Raw genomic sequence first — 12803 nt, forward strand, 5'->3', positions numbered from 1 at the left:
ATAATGTCCGACACCATGCAAGTTTAGCAAAGGCATTAGGCTTTAAGCTGATCGTTTTACAGCTAAACATAGAAGTAGATTCAAATCATCAAAATAGTTGGATTGCCATCCGTGTAACAAAATGTTAGGGATAATATCAATGAAAAGGGGTGGAACATAATAAGCGTCGACTTCCTCTCACTCCATTTGGGAATGGAAACGTAAACTTTTCTCGTCCTCTGTTGCTGTTTTTGTTTTATTGATTTCTTGTCTTTTATTTGATGCTCCACGTTCAAATAAATTATTTCAATCCATCAATCAATATCAGCACATCATTGTTATTGGTAGGTATTTGCCTTAAAATTAAATATCAGAATCGGCCAACATGCTGATTTCTGACGATATCCCAAACCAATAGTTGTTTTTTTTTTAATGAGCAGGCACAAAACATCATCCCCAAGTTGAAGTATTTTTTTTCTTATATTGTGCAATAAATTAATAATACGTACATTGAGAAGTATTGTCTCCAGTATGCATAATATGATGCTAAGTCTACTACTGAAGAGACTTAATGATCACTAAAATTAGGTCGGGGAAAAAAAGTGGATATATAGACATCGATATCTGTCATTGGCCAAAAGGGTTGTTTTTATATAGGCAGAAAAAAGATTGTGTATCCCTTCAAAATGTTCAAAAAACTTCAAGTGAGATGCTTAATGTTGATCAGTTAAACTGCTAACAGCTTAAAGAGTATTTAGAAAATGCCTTTGAACTTGACAATTTCAACAGAGTAATTCCTCAGTCTGGTAAATACTGCCAGTGTGTCACACTGTTTAAGAGAGTAGGATGTTTTCAGTTGCTTTTATTAGACTTAAAAGCGATACCATCACTCATGCATGTCCACATTAAAACAAAACTCTCTTTAAAACTAACATTGTCACACACAGTTAACTTCATGAACAACTGCACCCATAGCTCAAACAACCTAAACCTCACTCTACCACCTGACTGCAGATGTGCTGGCTCACAGCTACCTGCCATAAATGAGTTCATGACCTCAGGACTCCCCCACCAAGGCTTGTCAACCAAGATAAACAAGTTGATTGCACCATGTGCCGAGCAAACCTTGCTGGGTGCATATGTATTACGTAGCAGTGATATTCCTAACTGTTACTTACTTAACAGTGGACTTATGATGCATTTTCTGGCCCTTCCCCCCAACTGAGGCACGTAAAATGGCTTCCTTGAAAAGCAAATCAGCTGTCCTTTTACTAGACCAAAGCTAGACACATGAGCTATAATTTTCGCTTTCCTATTCAAGTGAAATGTTGAGTCAGTATAGTTTTGACTTCAGACACTTAGGAGTGGCACTGTGAGTAATGTGATATAATAAACGCATGATACCGATGTGCGGAGGTTATGGGACAACAAACCAAAAGTTTATAGTCACTGAGGAAGAAAAAAGCGATGAGTTTTATGTGCCTGTGATTAGTTAATGTGTTTTATCATGAAGAGAAACTGCAGGCAAGTAAAATAACTGTTGCTCTTATTTGAATTATCCAGCTTTACGTGTTCATTGGGAGTTTAATTCTCAAAGCTGAAGTGGATATAATAAACAAACTGCGAGCAGCCTCTATTCTATATTGTTCTATATCAAATAATGTCGATGACGCACGTTACCAATAGTTAGCAAACTTAGGCGTGCAAGGTATGTCAGCCAAGGCTAAAGAGAGAAAACACAAACATCAGACGTCATGACCTGCTAGCCAACATTACATGAACAAAAACATGATGACTATTACCACGGTGTTTATCGTACTTTTCGACTACCGCACGGAGATAAGTGACATTTAGCGTTAGCATTATTTCAACAATCAATGTTTGCTGTAACAACAACTAAAAAGTAGCTACAATGTCTGCCCGTTTAGCAGGAAGCTAACACGCTACCTAGAGGACTACCTGCATCTTTGCTTTAGCATAACGTTAGCTAGCCAAATCTGCTAGTACCATTTTGATGCTAGGCTAGCGGCTAGCTATGAAACCACTGAAATTTCCTGCGGAAATTTAAATTAACATTCCCTCAAAATGCCAAATAACCACCAAGTACAGTTAATTGCTATATAACGTATTTTGTGTTATGTACCATCCTTACCTCTTGTCTTCTTTTTAGGCCCAAACCATTCTAGCTATTGGAAAGCTCTTTTCTCTTTGTCTTTTCCACTTCCAGTTACACGCAAAATGGACTCAGCAAAACGCTATAACAGCTAAAATACTAAAACCGGGTGGTTGGTATCCATCTTTTCCTTAAAACGCAACTGCGCATCGAGTGGAAAACAAAATAAAATCATTTTGTCTGACGTGCATTTTGTTATTCCTGAACATAAGTGACTAATAGGTAAGGCTGCTAGCTAAGTTAAGTAGCCAGCAGGTACCACAGACAGGACTGGATGCATGGATGGCAGCAAGCGGTGCTGCCTTCATGTGCTGTCGGACAAAACTAAAACCGGCCTAACCATATAAAAGGGAAGTTATTTTTTGACTGAATTTAACTGAGTACATTTGCCCAAGTCTTGTACTTCTGTAAAATTTTGAGCTATTTTTACTTTACTTGCTTAATTTCATTTCATTTCACTTTATAGTTTACTTCACTACATATGCAACACTTACTTTGCAGATCAAGATCTTTGCATAAAAACCTAAGAATAAGAATTTATTATAAAATAAATTTTGTTATAAATTGGCAAAATAAAATGTGACTATGACAGTAGCCATAGCGTCACATTACTGAACTCCAAAATCACCGAGTGAAATTGAGTGAGCCATTTAAATTTGAACAGTGTGGTTTCAGTTACACCACGGCCAATTAAGAATTGTGGTAATTCCCATATACCTTGAATGCAACATTTGGTGTGACGCGCAGGTCGCTCAGGTTTGACGGTCAGGACAAAAGTCGTGGTTCTGCTACTTGTAACATTTCATATCCGTTAATCTAAATTTTACAATCATAAACCTTCCTTTGATATTTTTGAAAGTTAACCCAAAAGTAAACGTATTCAGTTCTATCCCTTAAAAATAAGAAAGCTACGAAAACACCGAACCTGTGTAGGCCTACCTTGTATAACTTTTCATGAGCGGATGTAAGATATCTGCTTTAATTCTGATCCCCTGGCATTATCTATTTACATTTACATTATATTCATGCTATATGTGAATAACATGTAAAAAAAAAAAAAAAAAAATTCATTTTCATATCACATTTTAAACATACAACTTTAGACTCAGTCATCAAAAAAGTTCTTTTTTGGCAAAAAATAAATACAAATTTCTGTAAATACAATCACACACGTGATAGTGGGGTTTTTTTCCCAAATTCATGGATTCACCAGGGGCGTCTCTAGGATTGAGGACATTGGGGGCTTAGCCCGGATCACTGTCCGACAATCGCTGAAATGAAGCATTCATTTTGTGGTGCCTGATTTTTTTCCATCAGCTTCAGACCCTCTTTTTAGCTTACTCCTATTTATCAGCTGATGAGTTAAGTGATTAGTCTATATAGTTTAATACACAATACCTTTGATTGTGAACAAAACAATTTAAACTTTTGAAATTGTAGCACACAACAGCATTTCCATGAACTTCATCCCAAACAGTTAGATGATGTTTGTGAAAATATTATATTTGTAAATTAGTTAACAAAAAGATTATTTATTGCCATTTTACTCTCAAAGTCATATATGCAATGTCATTGTGTTTCTCTTTGGCAAAATAAAAACAGAGCCTTAAAAACAAAAACAAGCCACGTTTATTTTACAGTGGAACAAACAAACTGCAGACCTGCAAGACCTTCTAATTTCAAAATAAATTTAAAATTGAATTATGTTTTATTCATTATTCATTATCTTTTAAAAGGTCTCAGTATCAATATCTATTGAATACCAGATACGGTGTTGCTTAATTGAGATTGTGAGCTGTACAGGTTAAGTTTGACTAAAAATATACTTTAGTACAAAATCACAAATTCAACAAGAATAAGCACATTAGTTTCCTCAGATATGTAAAATTCATCTTCAGTAGACCTACAAACTTGAGAAAATATCACATTAACAAAGGTAAAAAGGGAAACAGAACATGACAGCGTAGCCAACCCAAAATAAACTCTAATTTCCATTTTTTCTGAAAGTGTACAAGCAGTATTACAGCCCTAAAGGTGTCCTGTCCATTCAGATTGGACCAACTATAACGGATTAGAGTGAAAAAAAAACCCATCAGACAGCTAAAGTTAACTTAGGAAAACAAGCAACAACAAGAAAACCCACTTATTCCAACCCATTCCCTCATTTCTTCTTTTTCTTTTTCTTAGGAGGTCCTTGATCAGAATCGCTGCTGCTTCCTGAGTCTGAGCTGTCTGAGGACGAAGAGGAGGAGGAAGAGGAAGATGAGGAAGAGCTGTCATCGTCGCTGTCACTGCTGCTGTCGCTGTCATCTGAAGAAGAGCTGGAGGAGTCGCTGCTGTCTGACGATGAGTCACTTGAGGAGCCGTCTGAATCACTGCTGCTGTCGCTACCATCTTTAGCCCTGAGAGCAAGTGGCAGAGCACAAAGGAGAAACATAAATACAGAAAACAGAATGCAAAGGCCTCACACGATACCTGTTACAGTGTGGATGTGGTGCTGTCACTTTGCAAGGAGGAAGAGAAGAAAAAGTGTGTAGTGTCCTTGATCTGCTTTTAACATATTGACCGTTCTTAAGCCACACTGACATGCTCAGCTAACCTACTCTGAAAGTGAAATGGCATGATGTCTACCATGCTACAAGTGCCAATCTGCACATTTTTTGTTTGGTTGTTTTACTTGAGAAAAAAGGGGAAAACTGCAAACATAACTTATATTTTAAGATGGAAGTTCATCTATAACACTGTTTCTACAGTAGCCCAGAATGGACAAACCGAACACTTGCTCTAGATCAGGCCACCATAGTTAGCAGAACTTCCATGATGTGCTAAACATTGTTGGAAAAACGTTGACATTTAATGTCAAACTGCTGTATTTAGTGTTTTTTTACTGGTTGTAATCACCTGGGGTCTCATTCATAAAGTGTACATGTGGACAAAAGCTGAAAATGGCATGCGCCGAAAAAAAAAAATCAGATTTATAAAGTTGGATATCAAATAGATCTGTGTTTTATGCCACAGGAATAGCAATAAAATTAGTTTTGCCAATCATTATAGCTATTGTCTTTTATGAGGGAGGAACAACACCTTGAGTGCTAAACAGTCTCTCAATCACTTCCCCACAGTCACCAAGGCTACTCAAAGGAGGCTGGGACACGCTCTGTGACCCCCATGGGAGCAATAACACATGTGCAATGTATCTGGAGCTGTGATGTTGGAGGGTTACAGCAGACGGCACTGAAAATAAAGGGTTAATGTACACACAGGTGCTCTTTGGTTGTGCTCTTTTTAGCCTCCCTGGATGCGCTTGGCCTGAGAAAACGTTTGAGTGCACTCAATTGATGTAAGAGCGTTTGCACGTAGAGAGCATTTGTTTCTGGTCTTTTATTACAGAATTGTAATTCTCAACCACATCTCTATTGTTTTGTACAAAGACAGGGATGTCCAACTGGATCGAAAGAATTGGTATCAGCACATTGTTTAATTGATCAGGGTTGGTTATTTTGAGCATGTGCCCCGCCAAACCCTTTGTTTCCATCTGCCATCGCACAAGTGTCATAAATAGAGGGCACAATTAGCGATTTCCATGTTCAACTTAAGCTGGAATTGAGATTTTTTGTTGTTTATTTTTACTGAACTAGTTTTACTATGATGCTGTGACAAGCAAAACTGAGACTGATTTTTTATTTGTTGTGACTGGGAATGTTAAAGTTCAACTATGACACTACTTTGAAGTGGAATTGCTAATATCTTACTTATTTAGTTTTCTTTGCTTTTATTACAGTGCTGTACTACTAGAGAGCAATTTCTGAAAACACAATTTAGTTTGTTTACTTTGTCAATTTACATTTAAAAAAATGTCGCACTATGTAGAATTGTGATAAGAGCAATACAAAAATATCCTTAATTTGTTTACCTCTTTATTTTATCGGGACATTCCTACACGAAGATGTTCTGACCCAAAGCAGACTAAGGATGCCTCGGTAAAACTAATCAATCAACCCCATGTGCTATGATAGTGTGCCAGCCATTTGAGCCTTTCAGCAAGTGCAGACCAGATTTTACTACGCATGTGTTGCACCCTAATAATAAGACATGATTGGTCAGCGCGACCTCTCCTCTTTTTAAAATCCATGAGAGTCGCATCAAATATGTCTTGACTGATGGCATCTGCCCCCCTACCAACAGACAAGCATAGACCTGCCCCTCTGAGACAATTAAGGCAACCAATCATGACACAACACCAGGAGTATAATGCTGGAGAGATGCTGAAGTCCACATCGCTAAATTACACACTGTACCCTTTTGATAACATCACTGTGACATTTTTCTCATCAATTGCTAGAAGTCAATGATCTACCTGTGATGGTGCAAGTCAGTAGTTGGGGAAAAGGTGGTGGCACACATGACCTGGTGAAAATGTGGAGTGACACTAAGTCCTGCTGAGTCACTGTGGTGATCACATCCAGGTGCTCTTTAGATACTTCCTGTGTCCTGTGCTTATTCCACCTTGTGGCAGGCTCTTTGCATGGGTGCCATATGGCCTCAACAAACCAAACCAAATAAAATGGTCACAAACCGTCCAAGGCATAGGCTATATGCAAACTTAAAGGGCCCGGTATGTATTTTAAATGTTCTATGTGTTGCAACCAACACAGGTCTTCATCAGGGTCCTAAAGTTGAACAGACCTTTTGTCACAGTCAAATTTTGATTTGGCAAACACATGCAGGTGTAGCTAATAACATTAACTGCTGCAGAGCACTGCAATAACTGCTGGAACGAAGCCATCGTTACAGTTATTAGTTCCACCTGTGCTTTCACTGCTGCAACATGTCAACGTTTCTGCTGTGGAAAAGGTCCACAAAATCGATTCATTTGGGAATTATAAAGAAACAAGAGTGCTCCGATGCTAGTAAGGCTATCAGGAGGAGTGGAGAGGGGGGATTAAGTGCTTTAAAGTACAGGCCTTTATCTGTAAGACATTTTGAAATGTCACGGTAGAAAAAGCAGAGGCGTAAATAATAAAAATTAATGATGGCTGAATTCCATTTAGCCGCTTCAGTTTTAAGGTCCTGGTTTTGTACATGCAGGCTAACTATCACAGTTCAATTGAGTAGAACAGAGCCATTGTTAATGTTATTGCTAACATCTGTGCTTTTCCTACTACAACGAATCAAAAATGTTTGCGCATTGCCAACGTGTTAAATTGAAAGTACTGGATTATAGACCATCACCACTGCAATGTGATTTATTTATAAAATCTATGGGCATCTGAAAGCATCTATAACTGCTGATCTTTAAGGTAACTGCTGAGTGGCTCACAGTCCTAAATGGTCTCCAGCAGAGGGAGCCGTTATACCACACTGCTGCCATCATGTTCAGGCTGACTTTTGTAGTCAGCGAGAGTGGGACGGTGATGGTGCAAAGGAGGTCACCTACAAGACCACAAAGGCCTCCTTCCTCCCTAGGAAGATTTTGACACTGATTCAAACTTCAATTCACGTGACTTATTGTGCAGTATTCTTCCAGCTATTGAATATAAGCTTTATTTAACATGTTACACATTTCATATATTCTTGTTCATTGTTGTAGCTACATTGCATTGTTGTATAAGGCACAGTTTTGATATTTTTCACACTTTACACACTCAGCACATTATCCATATTATAAGTTAAATATTCACATATTATTGCTAATTCTCTATTACTGTATTTCTTACATTTACATTTTTACATACTAAGCATACTATACATGCTGGTACTTATTTCTACTTATTTATTATTTTCTACTTATAATTCTCTATGCTGGCATCAGAGCAACTGTAATAAACCACAGTTTCGCCCCGGGATCAATAAAGTATTTCTGATTCTAACCTAAATTCTCACAACTTTCATGTGACTCCAAAAACTCACTGACCTTATAAACCCACATGTAACACTGTGAGAATGACCCAAACAAAAAAAACTGACGTCTTAGATGAGTACTAGAACATTTTCATAAATAAAACATCTAGTTGCTTCCAAAGAAGTTTTTATTACAGGCTGCTATTGTTTTAATTATATGCTGCTATTTTGTATTATCAAGTTCGGTATGTTTATTTTTATTTACTGTACTATTTATAGGTTTTAAGGCTCGGAAGAGAGCCAGGGCATAATCCATGTACTTTTTAATGTAGATGACAAATAAACTTGCTGGTTTTATAATCTAAGGTGCATTACAGAATTTTTCCTGAAATAGTGACCTCACTTTGGTGATATGAAAACAAATGTAAAAGCCTCAATGTATCTGTATAACTGCTACTACTTAATAATAAACACATGCAAAAAAATGCTTTACTGATATCAAAATGTATTAAATTACTACCATGTAAAAATAGGTTAGACTTACAGACATCTATTTTTGTACAAGCCAAAATATCACCAAAAGTATATCTGAGTGAAAGTAAGAGTTAGACACAAAAACTGTTGGTGTATTATTTGAATATTTTTAAGTACATTTTATACAACGTGCGCACCTATAGTGCTTGTTTCACATCAAAAACATGTAAAGCAAAAAACATCCAACAGTGTCACAGTATATATACATCTTACTTACTTCTTTTTGACTTTCTTCTCACTGGAGCCTTCTCTTCCTGGTCTGTAAGGAAGAAAAAAGCAACATCCTTAGTGCTAAACACCAACAATAATCCTGAAATCAATTTCATTTTTTTAAGGTAAATACTGACATTAAACAGTTGGCTGTAATTATCATTATGTCCTCTAGAAGGCGATAAAAAGCGTTAGCATTGTCCTTGCGAGAGCATCACAGTACATACTTCTTTACACTCTGTGTGTCGTTTTCTGAATACAACCATTTAATCTACCTATAAATAGTATGATAAATAAAATTAAACATGCTTAACCTGAGAATAGAAATAGCAGCACAGAATTTAATCAATAATCATTTAATTTACAGTCTAAACTGTTTCGTGTGGGTCAGAAGTGTTTTGCTGCTCCATTGTATATTGTGTTAGAAAATGAATCTTAGTGTGACACCCCTGCTGTTCCTTTGATGAGCTTAAGTCCTGACTGACTAAAATGAACATGAGTATCCTGTTTATAATTGGCTTTTTAAAGTATCTTGTTCATGTTTGAAAAAAGAAAAACAGCCTAAGGTGCTTGGAAGTTTAACCAAATGTAACGTAGAAAGAACAAAAGTTCAAAAAAGAGGAAAAGGACTAAGGCACTCTTCTGTGGAACAGTTAAAAAAGCCTTTAATCAGATGGTTATTTCATGGTAAAATTTTAAAAACACAATGCTGGTACATGTTGAGATTAGGGCTGGAGCTATCAAGTATTTTCCTTGTCAATTATACTGCTGATTATTTTCTCGATTGATCAGTCGCTTGGTCTTAAAATGTCATAAAATGGTCAATTATGTTGATCACTGTTTCCTAAAGCTAAAGATAACGTCCTTAAATGTCTTGTTTTGTCCACAATGTCCCAAATGTATCCAGTTCACTGCCTTAGAGGGGTAAAGAAACCAGAAAAAATATTCACATTTAGAAAGCTTGAATCTTCGTTTCTTTTAAAAACAAAAATAAAAACAAAAACATTTAATCCTATTAACTAATCATTAAATAAGTTGGTGATTAATTTAGTAGTTGGCAACTAATCGCCTAATCGTTGCCGCTCTAATTGAGACAGTTACAACCCATTTTATCAAGAAATAGCAATGTGATTAAAGGCTTTTTAACATTTTGCCAGAAGAGTGCCTTGGACCTTTCTTCTTTTCATACTGTTTATGCATTTGAGCATGTAAACACCATATCGCAATTTCAGAAACCCAGATATGTCTTTATCCTGTTAATGAGAGACAGAATATGCTAACTGGAATATTCAGGAAGACACCTGGGTACTGTTGTATTAAAATACATTTTCCCAGTTAGTGAGCGTCACCGACAACCTATGCAGGCACAACACCAGCCATGGTGGCATCAAAAGCATCTCTCTCCTGCAGTGGGGTTGCAACAGCAAGAGATTTTCATGGTATGACAGCCAAATCAGAAAATACTGCAGTTTAACAGTATGAAAGCCTTGACCCTAAAATAAATTAAAACAGAGGGCTTTTTTTTACTTGAAAAACACAAACTTTAATTAAATCCTTTTTTTAAATCAAAGTACGTGTAAAATGCTTTTGAAAATATTTTGAAAATAACTAAACAAAAGTAAGATTCTCCGTCCAGTTGCATTTTTTTAATACCATAGATAAGCAAATGTAGATGTGTATGATATCTGGCAACTTCTGTATACCTTGAAACCTGTAAACCTGCAACCCTGTTCTGAAAAGGAGACAAAGGAGACAAAATCTAATAACACTGTAACAATCAGTCACAGTTTGTATTAGCATGAAACAGAGTCAGCAAAGAGATTCTGCCTTTCTGTCACTTGTTGTAAACTGATAGAGACACCTTACCCAACAATGCTGAGTGGTTTGTTTTCGTTCTCCTTAAGTTTCTTTTTCATCTCAACTGTTCTTGACGGTCTGTGCACATATTTACGCTTCCCTGTGCACTCGTAGGTCCAGTGTCCCATCTCCAAACACTTCTGGCAACGCACATGTTGTTTGTTTGCCTCCCTGTATGTAATAAAACGGACAAATCTGAATGAGCATAAACAGTGACGACAACTGTAAAGAAAAAAAGGCTCACAGTTGCAGCGAAATTATCTTGTTGTCAGCTGAGTTTTGATAAATTGTCAGGCAGTACTTGTCAGTACTTGTCTGCTTTGTAGCTGTTAAAACTGTTTTGTTATACTATAAATGTTTCTGAAGATGCCTGCTAAAACTTTAAATCAAACATTCTTCATTCTAAATTTTCACCAACACACTGAATAATGTCGATTCACTGAATGACTACGAATGCTGTCAGATACCATCCGTTTGGTTTAGATTAAGGTTGACTCTGCAAAAGTTCGGGAAACATTAAGGTCACGGTTAAGGTTCTGGAAACATTATGATAAAAAGAAACTGACTCCAACCTCCACAAACCTGTCCTCAATATGCTGGGAAGTATGAATTTAAACTTTTAAATGTTTTAGATGTATTTATATCTGAAATGCTGTTTAATGTGCTTGTGTGTGACTGGATGTGTTTTGTTCTTGTTGCTTCCAGTGTTCACTTGTCTCTCTTGTGCATTAGATCTCTTGAATACCTTACCTAATTAATAATGGTTAAAATAATAAGTTAGAACAGCTCTACAGCTCCAACTGAAGTTGAATTATTTTTCTCTTAGAGCTTGAAAAAATATGAATTATTTAAGCATCTATTAAGGCAAGGTCCCGTTTGTTTTTCCAGCAACATAGAAATTATGTGAATAGGTTGGTCCAGGTAAAAAGAGCATTTTCTGATGCTGACAGAGCTCTCTTTAAATATATAAATAACTTTCTATTGCTGTATACATCAATAGAAAATTATTTCATATTATGGTTTTTACCAGTGAACATTTTTAAATGACAGATAAAAACCTTTTTATTTACTCTGGCACTGAAATTGGCATTTTATATCAAGTCTCTCATTTCAGTATTCTCACTCGCCTCTGTACTTTTGATTATCTAATCTTGTCTTTTTGCTTTTTGTAGTTTTTTTATTTTGAAGCACTTTGAGGTGCTTCACTTCTATGAAAAATGCTCCATTAATAAGGTTTAGTATTTTTATTTATTTGTTCGTTGCATAAATCATATTTTTTAAAGTAATCCTGAACCAGTCCAATATTATCAAATGTCTAGCTATTTCTACTGCGTGGGTATGTTATAAAAAAAATCATACATGTAATTCAAAAAAGCTTAATGAGATGTTATGACATGCTATATATTATCTTAGTCTAGGAGCGACATATTCATAAAACAAATACTTCATTCGCAAACGTGTATCAATTTGAACCGTAAAAACACACCTTTACTTATTGTTACTTGGCGTATCGTCGATAAAATCTCGAATAAAAGGAAACTCTCGCAGGTTATTTGTTAATTGAAACGTAACAGTTACGAGTTCAAAGACTAAATAAATGTTTGAAGACAGAAAATAGCCCAACAGGTAAATATTATTTCTGTATTAAAGAAAAAGACCGCGGCTCATTCGTGCGCCCATTAAGCCCTGAAGGGTTCATTATTTACCTCCTTTATCTAACACGAAGCTCGACGAGCTCGGTGTCATTTGTGTTTAAAAGACAGATACGTTCACAAACAAGGAAAATAGTGCATTTCATCCCCTTTGTGTGAATTATACTCACGCTTGCCTCCTGGCTATTATTCTATGCATGGGAGTCGCCATGTTGCAGTTTACTTTTTCTTCTTCGTCGATAGCGTAATAGTACGTATTTCCGGCAACATAATTGCACGCACGCCTCCTATCGGCATCGGTGGTCTGCTGGATGTTTTTTTTTTTTTAATCTAACTACTTCTGCATACTACATACTTCATTATAAGTGCCTTGTATGTAAATCGTGTAAATGTATTTAAATGTTAATTTCTTTTAAATTCCAATAACAAATTCGGAAAAGTTTTTCAGTAACTGAAATTAAATAGCTATAGCTGTAAACATGCTTTTTTCCCCCACACGCATTGCACTTATATATATATGTATAGCCTATTTTTATGCTAATATTATATATAGTATT

The 12803-nt window shown here is 36.2% G+C and overlaps 2 protein-coding genes across 2 annotated transcripts in view; both read right to left on the reverse strand.

Annotated features, from left to right (window-relative positions):
• aff4 (ALF transcription elongation factor 4) overlaps positions 1-2448 on the reverse strand; it is a 39469-nt gene extending 37021 nt beyond the window's left edge. Inside the window, exon 1 of the mRNA XM_042498618.2 lies at positions 2132-2448. The gene's annotated coding sequence lies outside the window, so the exon portion shown is untranslated. The remainder of the gene's footprint in view (positions 1-2131) is intronic.
• A 1310-nt stretch (positions 2449-3758) lies between these two features.
• Positions 3759-12533, reverse strand: zcchc10 (zinc finger, CCHC domain containing 10). The gene is made up of 4 exons (XM_042499565.2): positions 12417-12533; positions 10604-10765; positions 8745-8786; positions 3759-4554 (listed from the first exon to the last, which is right to left on the reverse strand). The coding sequence occupies exons 1-4, from the start codon at positions 12455-12457 to the stop codon at positions 4314-4316; spliced, it is 486 nt and encodes a 161-aa protein (XP_042355499.1). The 5' UTR covers positions 12458-12533; the 3' UTR covers positions 3759-4313.
• Positions 12534-12803: the final 270 nt, after the last annotated feature.

The sequence above is a fragment of the Plectropomus leopardus genome, chromosome 15 (genome assembly GCF_026936395.1).
Source record: "Plectropomus leopardus strain MGB_pleo_1.0 chromosome 15, ASM2693639v1, whole genome shotgun sequence".
Classification (NCBI taxonomy): domain Eukaryota; kingdom Metazoa; phylum Chordata; class Actinopteri; order Perciformes; family Serranidae; genus Plectropomus; species Plectropomus leopardus.

Coding starts and splice junctions, on each gene's coding strand:
- zcchc10 (XM_042499565.2), bottom strand. CDS start 12,457: ATGGCGACTCCCATGCATAGAATAATAGCCAGGAGGCAAGC. Junction 10,766..12,416: donor ATAATAGCCAGGAGGCAAGC/GTGAGTATAATT, acceptor TATTACATACAG/GGAGGCAAACAAACAACATG. Junction 8,787..10,603: donor AAACCACTCAGCATTGTTGG/GTAAGGTGTCTC, acceptor TCTTCCTTACAG/ACCAGGAAGAGAAGGCTCCA.